This window comes from Ambystoma mexicanum, chromosome 1p (assembly GCF_040938575.1).
Source record: "Ambystoma mexicanum isolate Mex_15411 chromosome 1p, UKY_AmexF1_1, whole genome shotgun sequence".
Taxonomy (NCBI): domain Eukaryota; kingdom Metazoa; phylum Chordata; class Amphibia; order Caudata; family Ambystomatidae; genus Ambystoma; species Ambystoma mexicanum.
This window is the reverse complement of record NC_090921.1, coordinates 1,265,252,702-1,265,276,589: the sequence shown is the minus strand read 5'-3', so window position 1 is coordinate 1,265,276,589 and position 23,888 is coordinate 1,265,252,702. Positions and strand designations below refer to the sequence as shown.

At 45.9% G+C, this 23,888-nt stretch overlaps 1 protein-coding gene across 1 annotated transcript in view; it reads left to right on the top strand.

Moving 5' to 3' along the window:
- Positions 1-23,888, top strand: part of SHANK1 (SH3 and multiple ankyrin repeat domains 1) — a 2,604,687-nt gene that overhangs the window by 720,397 nt on the left and 1,860,402 nt on the right. Inside the window, exons 5-6 of the mRNA XM_069605116.1 lie at positions 1,403-1,511; positions 19,125-19,276. Of these exons, the coding sequence (XP_069461217.1) occupies positions 1,403-1,511; positions 19,125-19,276 (261 nt within the window). The remainder of the gene's footprint in view (positions 1-1,402; positions 1,512-19,124; positions 19,277-23,888) is intronic.

The window sequence follows — 23,888 nt, the reverse complement described above, 5'->3', positions numbered from 1 at the left end:
CACAAAATGGCTGCGCCCCTGTGCTTGCTTTTTCGAATTTTGAGCTTCAATAGCTAAAAATTTTACATAGGAAGTTGTAAAACGGAGAATGCTAGTATTTTTTTTTATGTGGCCTATCTATTTTTTAAATAAACATTTTTACTAGACCATCCCTTTAATGCTGAGGTGAACCCTCATTCTTATATCACTTTACACAAGACAGGAGTCAGACATACACTTGTACTGCTACCCACACTGCAATTTGTATTTCTTAAATAATGGTGGGTTTTACTCTACCGCCCTTGTGTCCACATTCCCATGCATTTTAAGTGAAGGGACCTCTTCCTAGTCGTATCTATTGTTAAATTTTGACAGAATATGTGCTCACTGCGACGGGAATGACAGACGTCTGCGGTTTTCATTGCCCCTTGGAGTGGGCCTTTGATGAGTTCCCAGCCCAGGAGACCCCAGCGGCCAAATGCACAAGTTCCGAGGAAGCGCCAGTAACTTTTCAGAGTCATCGGCTCCATCCAGTGATCGGCAAAGCAGACTGGCTACCCCACGGGTGTTCTGTGCTGGATTTCCTCTAGAGTACTGGTGGCCACCCGGGGCAGGCATCCCTCCCCGCATCTCGCGGATCACTATGTGACGAATTCCCTTCTGACATCATCCCATCAGACCCTGCTCTCTAATATTCCACCACATTGGGAACGGAGGCAGCTGGCTGTGAGAATAAGTAAACGTTACATTGCCGGTGTAGTAACACCTGCACTCTATATCCCAAACTGCCCCCATCCCCACACAGCCACTTCTCAGTCTTCGCAGCCATGGCCAGGGTAGTACACTATTAATGGGGTTGTGCTGGTTCCAGATTTGGCTTAGAGTGGTTTGTATTTTACATGTTCAATGAGTAAGACGAGGAAAATTCAACCAGTTAAATATAAATGCCATTCTAAAATAATGGACACCGGTAGACACTAGTATAAACAATTGGTACAAAAAAAACCAGCAACTTCATTTAGTAGAAGCCAGATGTAAACGTTCGACTGACATGGCTATCTGGTTGTACCGGAAGTGGATATGGGAGAGAACAATTTCCTTTCCATAGATAGCTGGGGGGACACATTTAATTGGGACACTTACTACATGCAGCTTTTCATATTTCCAAATCTGGCCACATGGTGGTGGTATTGACATATGTTGGTAAACCGAGGGAGTTTGGAAGTCTGATACAGATGTTACTACAGAGGTGTGTACCTTTTCCCTTTTTTGTGTATGTGAGAAGTGTTGCCTTGTTTTGGTGTATGATTTCATTTTCCTTAGCTCACCCGCACGTTCACTCGTTTGGTTGCCTATGTGCATTGCCTGCCTCTGTGGGTCTATTGACTTTGCTGCTGATTGCTGTTGACTGCTGTCCCTCTAGGCTGGGCTGAAGAAATTCCTGGAGTACGTTCAACATGGCTCTGCAGACAAAGTGGCCCGTTTGCTGGACAAAGGCCTGGACCCGAACTATCATGATTCAGAGACTGGAGGTTAGTGCCCGGAAAAAAGAGAGGCGCCGCACTGTTTGGAGTTAAATATATAAATAATGGCTGGTGAGTGGTCGGACAGCAGGTGTATGATAGAGTTGAAACAGAATACCCGATCGGGTGTATATGTGTGTACTGTGTAAGACTAAGGCTGAGCACTATGTGCAGTGTAGCCAATGTGAGACAGGGCTTTGTGTATGTGATACCATAACCCTGGTCGCGTGAAGGAAGTCTGCCATGAGAATTAGCTTTGGGAGTGAGTGGCTCAACACACATATCCCAAACAGTAATTGCTGTAAAAAAAAGTACCATTTTAGTAAAAACATGCGTCTGCATTCTCAAAACTATGCAGTGCAACACGCCTCATGTCCCACTCGCCTTTCCCACCTAACAATGATATTAACCCGTCTTATTGGCCTCTTAGCCCCTCCCTGAAAACCTCTGCGTTTCCTGGCCTTTCTCCGGAGCCCGACACATCAGGCCTCATTCCGAGTATGGAGGTAGTCATGGTGCTATTTGCGCCATGAATACGTCCCATACCGGTACCGTGTCCGGTTTGGTGAGATGGGGACTTACCGGTCCAGTCCGACCTTTGCGGGACCGGTAAGTCCCCATTCACCAAAGCATTCCCCATTCCTATTTGAGCCCCCTTAGGGCTCAATGGGAAGGGGGAAGTAGCTAATAACGGTAGCGCAATTTGCGGTACCGTTATTGGCTCTGATTTCTCTTAGCGGGTCCCTTCCTTAACGCCTGGTAAAACCAGGCATTAAGGAAGGGACCCGCTAAGGGAACTCGTAGTAGGGCGCAAAGGGATTACTGGCACCAATGTCCTTAACGGTGCCCGGTATCCCTTTGCGCCCTACTCGGAATGAGGCTCATCTTGTGGACACGCAGGTTTCCGCTCAGGCCTCACAGCTACCATTCATTTCCTTACCTCAGTAACCTCAACTCCCCAACAAGGCATGTCTATCCCCTTTCATATTACTAATATGAGTTCACGTTTGACCAGGTGGTCCCCCATGCCATCATTTTCTGATGTGGTCAGGAGTTACCCCCTCACATTGCTATGCTCATGTTGTGTTAAAACTTTAACTAATAAAGTCTTCCTTCTGACAACAGTCCCCACTGCTTAGCAATTATTTTTCGGGTGTCAAACTCCACGAAATAACATAATTTAACTCAATGTTCCTGTAATTATGCGTCTCCAATCCCAGCCATGGCAAGCCCACTGAATGTTGCCTACTGAAATGTGACACCACACTTCTACCTGGCCTTCCTCCAATCACCTCATTCTTAGCTGCACACGCCATTCTTATCTCCCTTTACCTTCTTCACCCGCCTGGTCACTTCTGGCTTCTTAGCTTCTCCTTCAAAGACGGTGCGGTAGCAGCAGCCACCCCACTACTTCTGACGATGGACAGCTGGCCTTAATCGCTCTCGAACCCCTTTTTGACTTCTTATCATGCCGGACCTAGCTAAATGAGTCTCGTGACTGCACTATGTCGCAGGTTCGAATGAGGGTTTTTCGTGACTTATAAAAAAAAAGATAAATGTCAGTGTCACACCATTTTACATACAGTTAAATAATTCACTGAGCTATTATCTCCCAAAATCTCTGCTCTACATTTTCTGGGGAGCGAGAAAAACGTTTTATGTTTTAACTCCTGTTCCCAAAGTTGAATATTTATTTGAACGATTTCTGTGCCCCTTATAGTCCCTGAGAAAATGAACAAAATGTGATCATCTGTGTAACTTGTGGCAAAATAATGATATACATATTTTTCCTTCAATTCCACATTACATTTCTCTTCTTCAACCGAACATGTGATCTGTCCATCTGCTTCCTTTTTTGATTTTAGCCCGATGTAAATTCATTAACATTCTTGCAAAGGCAATGGCCATACCCTGGGTCTGCTTATCTCCTGATGCAGCTGAAGACACTCCACCCCTGACTCATAAAGCACCTTCTGGTGTACATCAAATGCCATTAGCTCACAGAGAGGATAGGGACCACGAATTTGAGTTTTAAAACCAAGAATTTTAGATAGGTCAACCCATTAAGGGCTGCCTTTATTTACCCAGTTACTGGCCCTAACACACCATAAATTCCTTCCTGGTCACTGCTGTAGCTTCAAAAAGATGGTTTAGATAGATATAAGGTAGGCGAGAGGTGTGCAGTCCTGGGCCTGTGAATCTCCTCAGACAATTACATTTTGCGCTTAACACAGTCTTTCTTCATGCACAGAAAACTCACACTTTTAAATGTTACAATTTCCTTTACACATGAGGCTTTTAATATCTTGCATCATGCCTTCAATGTTCGTCTTTACATCCTGATGTATATTCACATGACTCCTGCAATGGAGATTGATTTTCCCATGTGTTCATTGTTCTAAGCTGCAAATGCACAACTTTCAGTGGAAACTCTTTCTCGCAAAGTTACCCTTTTTTCTTTGCTCTATGTCAGCAAGGCTAGTCACACACTGTCTCAACCCCACATTCTTCTCTCCCAACATTTTTTTCTTTCTTCCCCCTGTAAACCCTAGCACTATAAAAGTCCCCAAAAACATGAACAAAATTGTCTCCATAAATAAGCTCTAAGTACCCAAACCCTTTCTAACAAATAATATTTGCATTGTTTTCTGCTTGTCAGCCGTTCATCCCCTTTTCATGGTCCAACTTTCTAACATTCTATACCCGATTTCAACACGTTTGTTCATAGCCCCAAAGCCCTGCCAATAAAAGTCTGGTCCAGCCGTTCTAGCACTAATCTTGGCAAGCACAGACTCTTTCCCAATCAAATGAATCAATTAATTAGTTGCACTGTTCCTTCTGTCTTCTTGCGCCTCCTTCAAATAGTCTTCTTTTTTGTGCCCTATTCTGCAAGAATGTTCTCTACGTCTTTCAATGCGCCATTCCTTACGACATAGCTAATAACCTCTCTAGGAGGTATAGGTGCCATTTTGAAAATGCTAATTGCACGCAGGAGACCACCAATGCTTGCACTTATATTTTGCTGGTCCCCTGCATGCAAGTTTCACTACTCACAAAGTGAAGTGTAATCGTGAAGAGTAAATCAAGGCAAAATGGCTTTACTCTTCACTTCTACTTTCCACTTTGTGAAATATAAAATGCTGCCTGCAAATCACATGTATCGTTTTATAAGGGATTCTTATGAAATCCGCCTGCTGTTTACCAGCTGTAAATGTGAGGTATATGCCATAGGAATCCTTATTTATATGCCTGCATGAAAATCCCATACATGCGGAAAAAAAACCCCGCTCTTCCAAAAAGGAGAAAAGAAAAGGGGAGTTGCTTTGCCTTCCCATCCCCCACACCTTGAGAAGGCATGAACATGGTGCAGAGCATTACACGGAGGCGTAAAAACACTACACTTTGCTTTTATGCCTCCATTTAATGTAATGCATCATCCCATTTGAAAATAACCAATAATGTCTTTCTACGCACGATGTCAACAGGTCCTGCAGCATTGGCCTCAGCGTCTATTCCACATCTGGAATTCATCCGCTGACATTGACCACAATGAACGGTGCTGTCAGCTCATGCTATGCACCATGTCCCGGACTGCATGATGCAGTTGGCGTTGCAGAGCAAAACCCCATACAGCTTCTAAATATTGCTGTCACCGGTTACTTATTTTTTCACAATCGGCACCACTTGTCCACGTTGAACGTCATTCTCTTGTTTTTTTTTTTTTTTTTAGCTCCTGGCCCTAAAGAAACACATACAAACTTAGAGGTGTGCTTCATGACCAACTGCCAGGGATTTGGCCTGCCTTTAGCACACTGCTCAGATTCCCATTTGACTCAAGATAAGCTCCTGATGAAAGCTATCTTTGTGGCACCCACTTTGCATATAAGTTCATATGTCATAACCGTTGTTGTATTTTCTCAAGCTGTATCTTTTTTGGCTGCCATAACCTCTCCCACTAGTCCCTGTGAGCTGGTAGCTGCACTGTTTGGAAGTCTGGACAATATTCATTCTGGCTTCATCTAAATCTCCAAAAATCTCAAAAACGGCTTGAGCCCTGTTTTCTTTCTAGAACCAGTGACACCCAAAACTCCTTTAACAAGTCCTGAAATTCCGTCAGCAAGTTCTGACATTACCCATTGCCCAGCCCCTTATGCCATGGAAGAATTTCGTCCAGATAGGCAGCTTGTTTTCTGATCACAAGTGCTTCTGAAATACTATCTCCAGAAAAGTGACAAAGGCCTCTGCAAGTGTGAACGACAGAGAGCACACAGGTCGCATTGGCTTATTAAGGTATATTCATCCATCAAACTCCATATCCAGAAAACAAAAAAAAGTTGCCCCAATCACTGATCAATTTGATTGCTTTGTCCAAGGAAGAATAGGCAATTCTGCTGTTCTCCAGGCTAACTAAAGCTTTCACCCTCACGCCGCAGAAGGGGGTAATGCCGGACTTCTCCGTACACTTTCTTCGGGGCTAAATCCAGCCTTAGTCTGTGCTTGGTAAATGTGTTTTAAAAATGCAGACCATGCTTTCTGTGTTTTCTACTCATGTTTGCTAATTCTCTTGGGCCCTACGGCTGTGGATCTTATTTCCAGCATTGGGCGCATACAACAGCCAAATCTTGAAAGCCGGCACTTATGACGATTCTGACGACACAGTGATCACCATGACTCTGCAGCTTTTCTTGGTAAATTCGGCACCACAGCATACCTGGCACAGTCATCGTGGATACTAGTTGCTCTACCTGTGTAGAACCTCTGTTAGGCCTCACAAATTGTTTTTTTGTTGCAGAGGGTGGGCGTTGTAGTTGAGGTGTGGGGGATGCACAGCTGCGCCGATGAGGATGGGTGAAAGGGAACATAAAGGCATTTGACCTTCTTTTCTCTTCACCATACATTATAACTGCACAGCAGAGATAAATCGGGCATTTTCTGCTCATGCATGATTGCGAGGTGTGGAGCAAAATGCCAGTTCTCCCTTCAATAGCGCAGGCAGGGCCAGGAAGGGCTGCTCCCTACATTGAGGATTTTCCCCAAGAATAACTCTCCCATTCTTAATCTCCTTGAACAGTTTGCCCCTCACCACATCAGGCTTTACTTTTGCTGAGGCCAAATTCTCTGCCACCATCTCTCCCTGGAGCATTGTTCATGTATTCTATAGCTCTCTACAACTCCTCCCTTCAAAATGACCACAGCTTCTTTCTCAGAATATTGATCGATGAGTCTTTGAGCTATTCCATAGCATCTATGTTAACTAGTAGTAGACCTTTCCTGTGGAGACCGTTGTGCCTTCCCTACCCCTCGTTTACTACCACCTTCCATAATGTTTCATCCATAACAATACAAGATCATGTGCCTGCCTGTGCACTAAGAGCGCTTGTGCTTGAACCTACTGGTTGCCATATTATGTGTCCATTTATGTGTAGATTTATAAATCTAATTCTTTTCCTTGTTGCTGCCTCTAAAAGACTGTGTACAGTATTCAGAGGTCAGTGGCCGCGTTCAGTGCCATCTCAGGCCGTTTGGGTGCCATCCAGTGAAGACACAAATCCATGTCCAGTGCCCCTCTCATATATGAACATTGGAATTTGGCAGTTCAATGCACTGGCAGAGGAAAATAATAAAGCAATATATCCCGAGCAGACAGGGGGATCAGTTTCGTGTGGGCTTTAACATAAGCCCTGGGGCATTACCTGACCAGTAATGCCCCCCTGTGAGGGTTTATTGCTGGTGTGTAGCCCAACACATTGTAACGTGGTACTTATAGCGTTTTTATCTTAAATTGAGAAACAATGCGTTTACCATTTCTCAGCGTGAGATAAAATCTACTAATCAAGACAACTGCCATGGATCCTGGAGAAGGAAAGTACATGTAGTCCCTTCTCCCTTTCCATGGTATCCATTGCCAGATCAGGGATGCGCCGGCAACACCAGTGTTCCCGGTACCTGCGAGGGACGTGGGAGCGCAAGGTAAGTGGGGTAAGGAGGAGTTGGAGATGTGGAAAAGTGGGGTAGGCTAAGGTGCAGGGGATTCGGGGGGAAACACTTACCTGATTCCAAGTGAGGGAAGATGGTGGCCTCCCACTCTTACTGTCTGGTAAAGAACCTGTTCTGAGCCTCCCTATTGGCTGGGAGGCCGTCACACCCCGCTCACCGGGTACTAATGGCTGATATAAGTTCTTTGTGCCAACATTCCAATATTTCTCCTTTGTCTCTCCTAGTTTTGAACAAAATATTTTTCCCTCACTGATGGATTGTTCTAATAGCAATAATGCCCACCTCCTCAAGCATTTATGATATGATATGATATGATATGGTATTTGTAACGCGCCTATACACAAGTGTTTCAAGGTGCTAACCTCACTTTGCACTTGTTAAATACCCTCAGAATGTGACATTATTTAAATAATAAGCCCTGAGCCTGCACCCATTACCGCATAAGGTAATTACCTGATGCAGTAATGGCCCCGCAGACAAAGTGCCTATTGCCATTAGTACCCTGGCCCATTAGACCGGGGTACCAATGGTGTTCTGTTGTTTCGGCGAGACACGTTGCTTTTGGCAGCTGGAAAAAAAAGTTTAAAAATGGCCACAGTGGACCAGAAAATGTAGTCTGTTTTCTCTTTCTGTGGCGGCCATAGTGAACAAAAATTGGCCTCCATGGAACAGGGAGAAGGGACTACATGTAGTCCCTTCTCCCTTTTCATGGTGGCCTGAAAAAAAAGAAGTGAACACCGGCGTGAGGGACGCGCAATAGCATGTGCAGCCTTACCGTCGGGTAAGGCTTGCAAACGCACCAATTGGTGCATTTGTGACACTGAGAATCACTTGCGCCGTGTACTAATGTAAAATCTATGCCAGCACGAGCTCTCAAACTCATGCGCCCTGCATATAACATCCACATTTTCAGAAAGACGACCCTCCTCTCAGGGTTCTGCTTGCTACATACTAATGTTTAAAGGTGGCAGATGCTGAATTGTCTATGTTTGTGGCGATCTAGGATGAAATCGCCAGCTCCTTCGTTTCCTCTTTTGAACCCTCCTTAGTGCAAAACACCCTATGCAGGAGCTTGAACATTTCTTCAAGTCGCAGCACCCATAACTTTTGGTTTGTTATGCCCATCTTGTTTGAACCAAATGGATTTGTTATGCTTACATTCAACTGACTTTTTGCTAGGATACCACTCATTTTAGCTCCCCTTCCTTGTGAAGCTATTAAACTTTGTTTCACCCCACTTGACACCTTGAAGCTCATTCCATCCTTGCTTCAGGCCATGTATCAATGATCATCCCTCTTGAAGGCTTTCTTTAGAGCTCTCTGCCATCACTTCTGGCAGTCTCAAACCTAACAATCTTGCTAATTTGTTTAGTCCCGTTCACTAAGATACCATCAGCTCCCTGTGATCACCATTCCGTACACTTCCTTTTTTGACATTCCATTTTTTCCATATCCCAGAGCCCTCCCATTCTGTCTTTAATGCCCAGTCAAACTTCCCTGCAGAGATGCTGGGGAATTAACTGACCAAATGATCCCCCTTTCTGCTTAAATACGCAGTTTCTTTAGGTACTCTTCAGAGTATACTGTTGGGAGGCTGTCCGACATGCAGTGAGCATTGATCCCCAGATAGGTACAGGGCAGAATAGTGAGGCACACAGTGCTGATAGGTGGTAACTTCGGGTCTGGCCACCCCGAATGTGTGCAGTCCTTTTATTTATTTTAACTCCAAAATCCTGCACACATACATGTAAGAACGTAACATTTCTCCCCAATATAATAATATAGAAAACACAGTGATGTAAAACAACTATTACATAACAATCAGAATCACAACAGACCAACAATCAGAATCAGACTTTCAACTGTTACTGCAGACGCACATTTTTCTTTGTTATACAGCACTTCGTTTTCAAGTCGCGCGAGAAGAACCCTGCTAGCACTTTTAGAATACTTTTCTATGGCAGGAGCTGCTAAAGCCTCTGGTTGTGTCACTCCACCTTGGTGCTCCGTCTGGTTATTCTGGGCAGTTGGTTTCTGAAAGTTTTCCTTGTCCCTGACTGACCTTGGTGAATCTCATGTTGCTTGCTCTTTATCATCTCTAGACATTTCCTTCCTCTGGCTCGTTGATAGGACAGTGACCTTCCCTTCGCTTTCTGAAGAAACTGTATTTTCTGATAATCGTCTGAAAGTCTCTGTGGGCGCTGATCATGAGCCCTTTTACTTCCAGTATGAGGCATGATAGTTGATCGAATGGAAGGCGCATCTTATTGATGTGTTGTCTAGTCTTTACCAGTACTTTTCTTCAAATTGTTGATGGTACAGTGTAGCATCTGTCACTCTCTCCAACATTGACGGTCAGGGGAGTTGCTAGGTCTGGAAAAGACCTGGGGCTAAGATGATGTCGGAACTGTTGGGACTGGGGGCTAGCTAGTCGTTTGGCTGTAGCTCCTGAGATTCTATCCGGGGCTACAACCAAAAGATCAGGGGCTATAGCCCCCTTACCCCCCCTAGCAACGCCTCTGTTGACGGTCCTCGTACCACCACATTCTTAATTTGGGGCACTACCTGCAACTGATGATTTGGTAATGTACCCTTTATGCAGAGCCCCATGAGGGTTTCGCCTGGTGACGCTCCTGTTGAGGCATGTGGAGTAATGTTATTTCCTCAGGAATTCCTATAAATATTTTCCTGTCCCTGTCCTTAAGCTATGTAAACCATTTTGTTATACGTGCGTACGAATCTTTCTGCATCACTGTTAGCTTGAGGCCAGACAGTGGGATGCATTTGTGTTTGAACCACATGAGGACAGGAGCTGCTGAAACTCTGTCCCTTGAAAAGGGGTTCCACAGTCGGTTTTCATTTCCTCATTTCCTTTGGCAAACCGTGTGTAGCAAATACTTTCTCTAATATGTATATGACATCTCCTATTGCAGCAGAGTGCACAAACACTACTTCTGGATATCTGCACCATTGGTCTGTGATGATTAAGAAGCGTTATCTGTGTTGATGGAACCAAAATACCTGCTAAGGTTTGTCCATGGCTCCCTGCTCTTTGGCGGTGATAGAATTGGGGGTGGCCGTCCCATTTATTTTTGGGACCTAGGAACCATACCTTTTCTTTCAAATGAGCTTTAGTCTTGACCGAAGCTTAATATCCTTTGTGCACCAGGTCTAGCACCATGGGGATCAATGAGGTCGCTGTTACAATACTTTAGCCCCTTAGCAGGCCTTCTATGGAACTCATTAGTTCATAATTGACTTTCACCACACTCAGCAGTGTGTTATTTGCTTCTGTCATCTGGTGTTCTTGAAGCTGGATCTGGGCTTTCCATTGGCTTAATCAGACTGTATTCAATACTATGACAAAATGTTTATCTGCCAAAGCATTGGCTAATTCTGCAGTCATCTTGGAGACAGGAATGGCCACAATGGTGACCATGTACACATAGTCTTCTGCTGCCTGGATTTTGGTATTTGGGCCTAGAATTTGTGTGCTGAGATGGTGTGATAAATAATCAGCCAGATTATCGTTTCTGGGGTGATAGAGTAAAGCAATTCCTGAAGTTGGAGCATCCGCTTTTCAAGGCGTGCTGGAGGGTGAAGAGAGAACTCAGACATTATCGGAATGGCTTGTGGTCCATGATAATGAATACTGGCTGACCATAGTCATATACATGGCAAGGTATGAAACCCCACAGGGGCGCCTGAACCCCCCCCCCCCGCTCAAGATGAGAATAGCTTTGTTCAGTATCAGATATGGCCCTCCTCTGGTATGCAATGGGAAGGGCAGTGACATTTTTGTCCTTTTAAGTCTATACTACAGCAAGGACGAAGAAACTCATCCACCACAATCTCTGGTGACCAAGCCAGGTCAAAAAATGCTACGGTTGCACCGGCCGTCAATGTCTCCTATGTGTACTGAAATGCAGACTCTTTGATAGCAATCCCAACCCAGAAAGTGGCCTTTATGGTCACGTTATGGAGGGGCTCTGACAAATAGGCTGACATTTTGATAAACTGTCTGCAGAGAGGTGCTATCAGGTGTACATCTTTGACTTTTGCTGGGTCAGCCAACGGGCCAGAAGCCTGTAAAACACAGCCAAAGGAGTTGATTTTCGTTTCAAGAAATTAAAATTTCGCTCTTTTGAGTGTTAAGTCTTGCTCCTGTAGCCTCTAGAGTACATTTGCAAAACATGTGATATGTCCAGCCTCATTGGAGGTGTAAATTAGTATGTCATTGTTGACATTCAGCACACCCTGCAGCCCTGCTAGAACACTGTTTATGGTGCACTGAAACACTTCAGCCGTCGAGGAGACCCTGAAAATGGGCCTTTTGTACTGGTGTAGGCCCCAGTGAGTTGAGAACGTTCTGATGTGGCATGCGTTGCTAGTAGACCCTGTCACGGAGTAGACCCTGTCACTTGTTCCATGATATCTTCACATTCCTGCTTGTCAAGTTCTTCCTGGACTTTTTGATGCAAGTGGAAAAAGACTCACCTGCGTATGAGTCTGATGGCTGTAAGGTGCCATCGATATGCAGACTTACCAGTTAACCTTTCAGGCATCCCACTCCCAAAAAGAGTGTGTCATGTTGGCAATGGAGATTGGAAACCTATTGGACATATACACTGAATCCAATGTTTACTTCTTCTACAGCCTCAGTGATGTCACATCCAGGCAACATGTCTTTCGTAACCTTTTCTATGTAGAAATGTTAGTGTATCTTTTTCTGCCCATGGCACACCTCCACTTTTTATGCTTCTTCATGGGAAATGGATTGAGACCATCCAAATGTAAATATGCAACATTTGCAGGTGAGAGTGACTGCAGTTTTCGGAGTGCCTTGAGCTGCGAATGAACTATCACATTCACGGTGCAGCGCTTCAATTAAGACCAGCATGCCTTTTCCTTGGATACTTGCAGTGCATCTTGGTTGGAAATGCCATTTTCGCTCCGCCCCTTAGACGGTTCAGATGAAGAAAATCTCTTCTTTACCTTCTGAGATGTCCTCCCCTTGTCTTCATCCTGCACCACTTTTTGCTCTTCCTCTCATGGTGTTTGATCTTCTCTGGGACCCCTGTTGGGGATTCTGTGACCTGCAGACCCAAGGTGGTTCTGCTTTCCACATCATCTGCTGCTTCCCCTTGGCCATCCTGCCTCTGATTCCGTAATTGGCCTTTCCTTTCACTGGCAGAGATTCACAGGATGATACCACCACGGATACAACCTGTGATGCTCACTTATGTCCATAGATACTCTTTCACCAGTTTGCTCCTCCATCTCCCTGGGTTCCACTCAAGCTGTCCGGTCTTTGCTCGTAGCCTCATCGGACCAATCTGTCATTGGTACCACACTTTGACTACCTCCAATTCCTCTTACTCAACCTGTTCAGTTATCCCACTGGACACGTCTGGGGCTGCCATTACCTTTAATCCTGTATGGCGTGTCAGAGCTTGGAATTCCTGCACTTTGCCTTCTAGATCAGCCATTGGTGCACAGCTGTACATTGGAGACTCTTTGATGTGTACCTTTCCAGTGGCACACACCCACGGCAAATGCAGGCGGCACAAGCCCCTGCAGGGACACAGTGGGGCAGTTCTGCCCCCAATGGAACCATGGGGAGGGTTGGCAGCTTCTCTTCCTATCACTGTCTATGTTTGTGTGTGCTCATGTGCCTGTGTGCGCGCACTAGGAGGCTGATTGTTTGTGTGTGGGCATGTTTAAGACTGAATCTTGGGTTTTAAACTCTGTTCAAGGGAGAGCATGGTGCATCCAAATTCTATGTGTCTGTGTATACTGTAAGTTCTCCAGTATTGGATTTTTCATCGATTCACATGCTGTTTGAATATTCTCTGTCATCACGCTGGGAATCCTCAGTAACATTGAGCAGTTTATTTTTAAAATGGAAACTGCAGTCACTTTAGTGCTCTAGTATGGTCATATTTGGGCCCAATTGCCCACAGCCAATTGAAAAGAGTTATCTTAGCTCCAACCCTGGAGGCCATCTTAAGATTTTTGACTGCATGTTATGTGTTGGGATGCCTCTGATTTGGCCTCAGTCCAGAGTCATGCCTCACTCAGACAGAGCAGGCGTGTCTAATGTGCTCCCTCTTCCAAGAGGTCTAGCTCGCACAAGGATGCTTTCAGTGGAAGGAAGTCTTGGAAGGCCCAGTCAACCTCTTCCAAGGGGGCCTAGATGTTGGCTCTGGCGACAGACTCAACTTCAACCTCTGCATCTTCATCGAAGAAGCACTCCTCGTCGACAGCGTAGGTGACTAAACACGTCGAGTCAGCTTCCTCATCCATGACTATGTCAACGGCCCACGGCAGAACATCGACGAGCCAGGAATCCAAGTCTTCATCTATGGCTCCATTGGCGTGTCAAGCCAACTCCTCGTCAATGAGTCAGCTACAATCTGGCTGACGTCCTGTCGATGACCGCGTTGACAACTGTGAACATATGATCAACCACGATCCCATCGACGAGCCACAAGGCACAGCCTGCCATACCGTTGACAATGTAATTGGCTATTGAACCTCTGTATCTGCTGTCACAGGCCTTGCCGACGGTTGCCATCTCATTGCCGGCAACTGCCGCCCTGCATCCATCAGCTCTGGCTGCCTTACCTAGGGCTCAACGTCCTTTTCCACTGACCCTGGGGGTAACACTGGCTACATCAAGCTCCTTGTCGATCCCGCCTGAAGAAATTCTTCAGCCTAGCCTTGACTCCGACCTCGGGGGCCGTGTAGGGGTTTTCTCAGACGATGATATGGAGGTTGTTCAGCCTAGCCCTAAGTCGCCTTGCCCCCGCAGGGCAGTTCCTGTGCCAGTGGGGGTGCTTCCTTTCATTCTGGCCATCTGAGGTTTATGCCCCTCCCGTGGAGCATACTAGGGGTATCTCCATGGACATTCTAACCACTTAGCAGTCCTCGGTGTCTGAGCTGCAAGGAGGCTACCTGGCCCATCCACACTGCAACAAGTTGCCGATGGTTTTCTCAAAGCACCATCCCGTCTGCCCAGGGACCAGCTACCTCCTGTCCTGGTGCACAATCTTACTGACACAGAATCCGAGGAGTATGTGTCCCAGGTGGATGCCTCCATGCATACCACCGGCACAGCTGAATTTGATAACCTGGTGCCTGGGGTTGGCGAGCCAGATGATGTTCCTCTCTGGGATTCTCCGCCAGATGAAATCAGATACTTCCATGCTCTGACATCAAGGGCCACAAAAATATGTTTTGCCTTTTTCCAGAGGAACAGAAAAAAGAGGGTTTCCTCTAGGCTCTACCATCTTTTTGAGCAACCCAGGAAATCGGTTGTCGCAATTCCGATGATGGAAGACATATGGGAGGGCAGTCTGTTGACCATGACCAATCAATCCTCTGCAACCCCTTAAAGGAGAGGTTCCATAAAAAGTACAAGGTGCCAGATTCTGCTACTAAATGTCTGAGGTCACAACCCACTCCACACTCTGTAGTGCCAGCAGCAGCCCCCAAATGTTCATCCAGCCCCTCCTCGCCATGCTCTGTTTCCCCAGATAAAGAGGGCAAGCATCTGGATGCTTTTGGGAAATGCGTCATTTTGACAGCTGCTGCCACCATCTAGACAGCTAATGCAATGGCCATTCTGTCCAGGTACAAAAGAGAACTTTGGTTCAAGATGAGCCAGATTCTTTAATTCCTTCTGGCCAAAAAGTAGGAAGAGGCGTTTGTCTTTCTCGCAAAGGCAAAGCAGCTTCGGACCATGCAATTTCCATGTCAGTGGACATAGCTGACACCGGCTTCAGGCAGCTTGGCAACTGTGCTCTCTCACACAGGCAAGGTCGGCTCAAGGCCATCAACTTCTGGCAGAAGCCCAAGCAAAGGTGGTGGACATGCCCTTTAATGGCGAATACTGATTTGGCAAGAAAGTTAACAACACATTAAAAACCATGAAGGCTGACACAGAGACAGCACGTTCTCTCAGCATTCTGCAGCAACATTGCCAGTCCTTTCGATCAGGGAAGCCCCACTTCTCCAGAACATCAAGGGATTACCACCCCTTGTACTGCGCCCCATCATGCAGGCCCCCAACGTACTCAGCAGCGGACAACTATAAAATAAAGTGCTAATCCTACTAAAGAAACCAGCACTGCTGTGGCTTCTTGCACACCAGGAGCCAGACGACCAAGCAGAGGTGACTCACCTGGGACACATCCCCCCACTTTCACACCCCAGTGGGAGCGAGACTTTCCCAATTAGTCATCCAGTGGCAAGCCATCACCATAGACAGATGGGTGTTATCCCTCATCCAGCAGGGTCACACACTGGAGTTTGTCAAGAGACCACCCACGATTCCTCCCTTGCAAGAGGTAGAGCAGCATGCACCCCCACTACTACAAGAAGTACAATCACTCCTGTCAAAAGGGACCATTGAACACATCCCATCGAGTCAGTGGGAACAGAATATACTCCAGGTACCTTTTAGTAGAAAAAGAAATCAGGAGGCTGGGGACCCAAACTTGAACTTCAGGTCCTCAATACATTCCTCATGGCTCAAACCTTCAGGATGGTGACTCTACAGCATGTCTTATCTCAGCTTCAAGAAGGGGATTTCCTTGCATCCTTAGATCTAGAGGATACATATTTCCACATCCCTATTCATCATAAACACCACCACTACCAGCTCTTCACAGCAAAGGTCGCCATGTCCAGTTCAGGTGCTGCCCTTCAGTCTCTAGTCAGCCCTGAGAGTGTTCACCCAATGCCTGGCCCTGGTGGTTGCACACCTTCATCGCACAAGTGCACACCTCTGCCCATACCTCAAAGACTGACTTTTGCGGGTGGATTCTTTCCCCCTAGCTACCTGCCATACTGCAAGGACTATCCAATGCTTACAGTCCTTAGGATTCTCTGTAAACTTTCCAAAATCCTGTCTGACCCCGTCTCAGCAAACGCTCTGTTAGGGGGCTCATCTGGACACACGTTCTTGCATGGTCGCACCCTAGGCGGAGAGGGTGTGGTCCCTTCTTGGCAAAGTCCTCTAACTCTCCCGGATGTCGATGGCATCAGTCCGTCTCCTGAAGTCCCTTTTAGGGATGATGTGCTTGTGCGTTTCTCTCCTTCAACATTGCAGATTCCTCTGCCGCAATAATTCAAAGTGCTCTGCAATGGTGGTCAGTCCATCTTGTGCAAGGTGCTCCCGTTCACTGCCTCCATATCAAGTCACTATCACAACAGATGCCTCTCAGGAGGGGTGGGGCGCGCATACAGAGAATCTACATGCCAGGGGTCTCTGGACACACAAGAAGACTCTTCACATCAATCTTCTGGAGCTACGTGCACTGTTTTTGGCCGTAAGGTCCTTCCTGCATCAGCTACGTGCACTGTTTTTGGCCCTAAGGTCCTTCCTGCATCAATTCATCATTAAAGTAGTGTTGATCTTCATGGACAGCACCACCACAATGTTTTATATCCACAAGCAGGGGGCCACCAGAACCTCTCTCCCTAGGCTCTGTGGCACTGGGTACTGGACCAGAACAAGTTTCTCATTCCTTTCCACTTCCCGGGTGTTCAAACACGATGGTGGATTCCTTCAGCAGGGAACTCAGCTCCTTTGATGAATGAGAGCTCCAGGAGTCTCAACTCTGCAGAATCGTCCTTCGAAGGGGTACCCATGAAATCTACCTCTTCACCACCCACGCAATAGCAGGTGCCTGGCTTTTGCCAAGAGGTTCCCTCATTCGGAGAGCCTGGAAGATGCCTTAACATTCCCCTGGGAGGGGAAATTCTGTACGCTTTTCCTCCGATCACCCTGGTGGCTTGGGTGTTAAGTGTCTTCAGACAACATCAGTGCAAATTGGTCTTAGTGGCCCAACCTGGCAGAGACAGTTCTGGTACTCCAACCTCCTCGCCCTGTCTTCTGTCCTACTGCTGAATCAGCCTCCTCTGTGTAATTTGCATTCCATGAGTGACGGTGCAGTGTTACACCAGGACTTGGCCTCTCTGAACCTGACCCTCATAGAATTTGCGATATTCCGCTGCCACAATACTATATAGGGACATTCTAGCTAGAGCCTCCACTTCATCCACATTTGCCTATTACATGAGTAAATGGAAATGTGTTTTCCGGTTGATGTACGGCGCTGGGCCGTGACCCTTTCAACATACAACCTAAGGAAGTCCTACCATATCTGCATTCCTCCATCAAAGTGCAACATGCGGCTATCTCATGCTATACTTGCTCCTCTTTCACACCTTCTTTGTGGTCCCCAAGCTTGGTCAAGGAGTTCTTCAAGGGACTGTTTTGTTGCTTCCCGCCGATCTGGCGGCTGGCCCCAGACTTTGAGTTGAATGTCATCCTCTCAAGGCTCATGAGACCACCCGTTGAGCCTCTGCATAAAGTCTCTCCAAGACTCCTGTCCTGGGAGACTGCTCTGCTGATCACCATCACGTTGGCTAGAAGTGTGGGCAAGACTCATGCTTTTTCCTGCAAACCACCCTACTTGGTTTCCGATAAGTCCAAGGTGGTGTTGTGCAATAACCCTTCATTTGTGTGTAAGGTTCCTTCAACATTTCACCTGAATGAATCAGTGGCATTATTTGTTTCCCTCGGTTCACCTTCTTCACCTGCGGAACACTCTCTGAATTTTCTGCATGTGGTGCGAGCTTTGAAATATTACATCCCCTGCATGAAGTCGTTCCGGAAGACCTCTCAGCTCTTTGTGACTTTCATTCCCTCCGGAATGGGGAACTCACTTTTCAAGTCATCCGTTGCCAGATGGCTTTCATCCTGCATATCCTTCTGTCATCAGGTGGCTTGCAGCCCTCTCCCAGGCAAGCCCAGAGCTCATTCTAAAAAGACAGTTGTCACCACAACAGTTTTCCTCTCCAGGTCCCCCTGCTGGACATTTGGAGGGCCGTGACCTGGAAGTCTGTGCACACCTTTAAAAGGGTTCACTGTGTCGAGAGGGATTCTATGGCAGAGTCCAGGGTCGGCCAGGAAGTTCTATGAAACCTGTTTGCGTAAATTGAATGTTTCCTGTGGTAAGTCTTTTTACATGAAGCTTGCCTCTGCCTGTTATGGTTATGTGGTACTGCTTTCTAGTCTATCCAGACAGCATGTGCATCTATGAACGATCCAATGCTGGAGAAGGAATACATTACCTACCATTAACTCTTGCTCTCCGGCATTGGTATTTTTCATAGATTCACATGCAGCCCTCCCGCCTGATCCACTTGGCTCTTCTTGGCTCATATTGCCACTTTACGCGTGCTATGCCCAATCTGAAGATGGCCTCCAGGGGTAGAGCTAAGGGAACCCTTTCTATTGGCTTTATGTAATACGACCCAAAAATGACTATGCTAGAGCACTAAAGTGACTGCAGTTTCAGTTTTAAAAATAAACTGCTCTAGGTTACCGAGTATTCCCAGCCTGACGACAGGGAATATTCACAGCATGTGAATCAATTAAAGATACGAAATCCTGGAGAAAAGGGGTTACAGGTAAGTAACATATTGTGTTTTATATTATTTGACTATCTGTGATTGTGTGTGAACACTATCAGGTGCATGTGTCTATAATCTACAACTATGTCTATTGGCACTTTCTTTACAAAACATGTTGCTCTTTGTCTCCGTCTCCAGAGACCCCTTTGACACTGGCCTCTCAGCAGGATGGTACCATCGAGGTCATTCGGATGCTCTGCTTGGGAGGTGCCCACATCGACTTCCGCTCCCGGGATGGCATGACAGCACTCCACAAGGCTGTGTGCTGCAGAAACTACAGTGCACTCATGGTACAGTGGGACTGGGAATGGAGGATAAGAGTCAATAATAGTACAGCATGGTGCAATAAGTCTGAGCAGAGGAGATAATGCAGGATGGAATCGTTCATGATAAAGGGGATATTGGAACAGTGAAAGGAAGACACCCAGCATGGCTGGTAGAAGTGGAGAGAGCAGAGGATGGGGGCTCATTCATGGTACAGTAGGACTTGGAAGAGTGGAAGGGGTGGCTCATGGTACATCTGTTTTGGAAAAGGAGGACAAGCAAAGGCTGTGGGTGGCTCATGGTACTCATTGTCCAGGGGGATGGGAGTGGGTGAGAGAGTTGAAGATGTGGCTGATCATAGTACTGCAGGTCTGGGAGTGGAGGATATCTGTGTTTTTTTGTTTTTTTTTGTTCAGCCTGCAGTATCAAGAGGGTTAATCTGTGTTTAACAAGCACATAGCTTGGAAAACCATGTACAAAGAAGGAAAATGTCAACTCCAAAAGGAGCAGTTGCTCCCTTTTTGGTACCGTTTAGGAATATGTGTGGCAAGCAGGATAGTAAGTACCCTTGCACCCAACATAATCTAAACAAATGCAGTCATCATTGCTGCTTTTTTACCATAAATTAGTTGCTATCACATTTAGTAAAATAAACTATTAGTGTAACAAGATTCACCTAAAGATTCATGAATTAAGGAATCGTACTGGGGCAATAACCAGAGAAGTTTGAAAGCCCTCCTTAAGTCAGAGCCAAAATTGCTACCCATTCACGAAACTTGTGTTGTGGACAAATGTACCAAATATCGACAATCTCCAGTCCACTAAGTTCAGACAATAGATTACTAAATGTTTTAATGGTTCATATTTCAAAGGATCTTTACATAATCTACTTGCACATTTGTCTTTCTCAACACCCCTAATGGCGCCCCATCGCTCCAATGAGCTTAGATGCTTTAGACAGAATCTCATAAAAATATACTGGAGCCGGATATTCGGAAATTTAATGAGGTACTTGGGAAGAACCCAACAAATAAACAAGCCATGGTCCCATCTATCCAATTATTCCAAAGTAACGAAACACTTAATAAATATAAGTCATACACAATGAAGAAAATCTGAGATGTAATGGTGATTCTCAAACATTTCGTAACTCCACACATTTAATTCGAACCTCAGCTAAGCGGTTTGGAAAGTCCCTAGATGCAATAAAACTCCATTGACGATATTCAGTTTGTCTCCTTAAAAATGAAAATTGTGTACATATACGTATGTTTGAATGTGAATTTTCAAAAGTTAACTTTTACATTTTGAAAAAGGCAAGGATCCAACCATTCTAGTTGAGTAAAGAATTTGATGTACCTGGGGAAGATTTCATTCCTCTGAATTAATTTAATCAGCACTCCAAAAGCCAAAGAACTGGTAATGGGAGCTCTTTGTGGCTGGTCAGTGATTACCAAGCCGGGCGAGTGTGGGAATAGTCTAAGTGGAAGAAAGGAGCTTCCACAGTGAGGGCCTGGGCAGAAGTTATTTTTACCTCCACCAGTCTAAGCTCAGAGTATGTGGTTTGGTTTCAACTGCTAGTTTTCTCCAGACAACAGGAGTTTGCTGACATTTGACAAGTAGAGGATGGGGCCTGGGAGTGAAGGGACTGATATACATCATTGTGCACCATACATGGGAGGGAAGGTTTGGCTTGATTAATGCACAGAAGATATTGGAGCAGGGGATGCTGGCCTGTTTATGGTTCATAGGGTTGTGGAGCATAGGATCAGTGCCTCACTCATGATGCAGCTAGTTGCGAGTGGAGGATGTGGTTCACTTATATTACAATTTCTCTGGGTGGAGGGATTGGGGTCTGCTCATGTTACCATCGATTTCAGAGTACATGATTGGAGGCTTATTTATTGTACACCATGTCTGAGAGTATAGGATGTATAGCTGGCTAACGGTACAGCAGATCTAAGGTCGGGGTCGGTGGGTGGTTCACGTATGATACAGAGGGTATGGGAAACAGGATAGGGGCTAACTCCTGTTACAGCCGAGTTGTGATCTATTTAGGTAGCTTTTGATACAGCAGTTTACACAGCAGATGACAGAGTTAGTTATTGCATAGTTGATCCTGGAGTTAACGGTAGTGTGCTAGCTTAGGGCACAGCATGTCTGACAGCAAAGGATGGATGGCTCTCGAATGGTAAAGCAGGTTTGAGAGAAGGATGGTTGGCCATTTTCATAGAACTGTGATGACGAGGCCGCACAAGGTATAGCAGAACTGGGAGTGCATGATCAGTGATGGTAGAGCTATCCCGGGAAAAGGAAATGGGCGTCCAATAGTTCTGAGAGTGTGGGAAGTAGTTTCATAAAATGGAATAGCTTCTCTCAAAGAGAAGGATGAGGGTTCACTTGTGGAACAGTGATTGGGGTGTGGGGGCACATAATGCTGCCTGCTTCTGGTGCTTCTGGTACAGTGGTCTAAGAGCAGAAGATGCTGATTTGCTCAAGGCACTTACATCTGGGAGAGGATAATGGGGATAGGAGTTTTATTTATTTTTTGTTTTATCTGGATCTGGCAAGAGAGGATGGCGTGGTTACTCCTGGAACAGTGAGTCTGTGAGAGCAGGATAGCAGCTTCTCTTGTAAACAGGGTTTCAAACTGTAAGATATTATATTGAGTCTTGGCGCAGAAAAGAGGGTTGCCGAAAATTACAGCAGTTTTGGATTGTCTGATGGGGCATGGCTGCTTCAGCTGCAAATGGTCTGGGCGCCCATGATTTCAGGTTCACGTATTCTGTATTGTACTGAGAGAAGAGTGACAGTGATTCCCTCATTGTAAGTCAGTCTGGTAGCACGGGATGGAGGTTAAGTATGGCATCTGGGGTCTGTTAGCACAGGATTGTGGTCAATTAAGTACAGGTCGCCTGGGAGAGAATAATGAGGCTTCGTTAATGTGTAGCGGATCCGACAGCAGATGGTGGATGGCTTGCTCATGGTACCAGGTTTGAGGGAGCTTGCATTTAGGGAAGGGCTCAAAGTAAAGCTTGTTTAGGTGTGCTACATGAAGTCTGGAAGCTGAGACTCTTATAGCGCTCAGGTAACAGCCTGGAATCAGAGGATGTGGGGTACATATGCTAAAGATGGGCTGATAGCAGAGAATGGTGATCTCCGAGAGTACTGGGCCACTGAAAGCCAGAGTTGGTTCTCACACACACGATGCAGCTTGTGTAGGAGGGGAGGTTTTAATGCATGCTCAAGGTACTGTAAGGGATCATGCTCAAGGTACAGATGGTCTGCGAGCAGAGGATGGAGGAATACACCTGCTACAGCAGGTCTGGGATCATAGGAATGGGCACTTGTAAGTGACACAGCTGGTCTGGAAGCATAGAATTGAGGAGCACGTCTTGTACAGCATGTCTGGTAGCAGACAATGGCTTGGCTCATTCATAATATTGATCCTGAGGCAGTAGATGAGGGACATCTCATCATGCAGCTGTCTCAGGTTGACCTACTTGGATGTGTAAAATACAAACACTTTATACATAGTGTGTTAGGTCTATGACGCTGAGTCCTGAACATATACAAAAGCACCTTTTATAGCCCAGATATTACTTGAGAATCGATCCTATGGTGATGACTTTTCATATTCAGCAACAAGATATCCTTTAAACCCCTGTTTGATTATGAAGTCTCTTCAAGGGCTGTCTGGGACATGTCATTCCTGAAAAGTGTGCAGTGAAACTACTACCTCGTCCGTAGTCATAGCACTACTACCTACATGAAGAATTATGCATTGGCAATGCCAATAGGTCTCACGTTATTTGATGCCACTTTCCGTAGTATGCCCAGCTACAGCCATCAGAAGATCAGGGACAGCATCACTTGGACAAGTGTTGTCATGAAATGCTAGCGGCAGTCTTATATGCCAAAATAATGCTAGCGTAAAACAGACGCAGCTTCAATGCCAAGGTGCAGTGAAGTACACATACCTTAAGTCAACTCTTGTCCTGGTGTAGCCCTGTGTGCCAGGTATGAGCATCATATACCCAGGTATAGCTCATATGTCAAATACAGTCTTGTATGATAGGTACAGCCTCATGCACTAAGATACTTCAACATCAAGGTTTTCCATCATGTGCCCAGGTAACCCGAACACATGCTAGAGTCCTTCCCAAAAATGAATGTGCCCATTTACTACAAAGGTGCAAACATGTCCTAGAAAACACACTGCCTCATTCTCTAGAAATATCTAACAGAACTACAGGTCTCACACATGCACAGTCCCCAGAAAACTTAATTTCGAGTGGATTGTGTCCTCCAACGTATTCCTCATTTTAGATGTATTCCATCCAGCTTTGCTGCTCTTCGGAAATTTTTTCGGCACAGGGTGCCGTGCGTCGATGTCGTCGAGTCGATGGTCCCTCGAAGGCCTCCATCGAGGGTGGCGTCATTGGGTGTATAAGTAGCACGCGCGGCGACCGTTGGCTTCAGTTTTGTTTTTCTGCAGTACGTTGCTTCGGACGTTCGGCGCGCCTCGAGTTCTGTCAGGAAATATAATATTATGAGAAGTAATTATGTCCTCATCATCGACGCCGACCACGACCCGGAGATCGGGTTTTAAGAAATGAAAGTCGTGCGGCTCAAAAA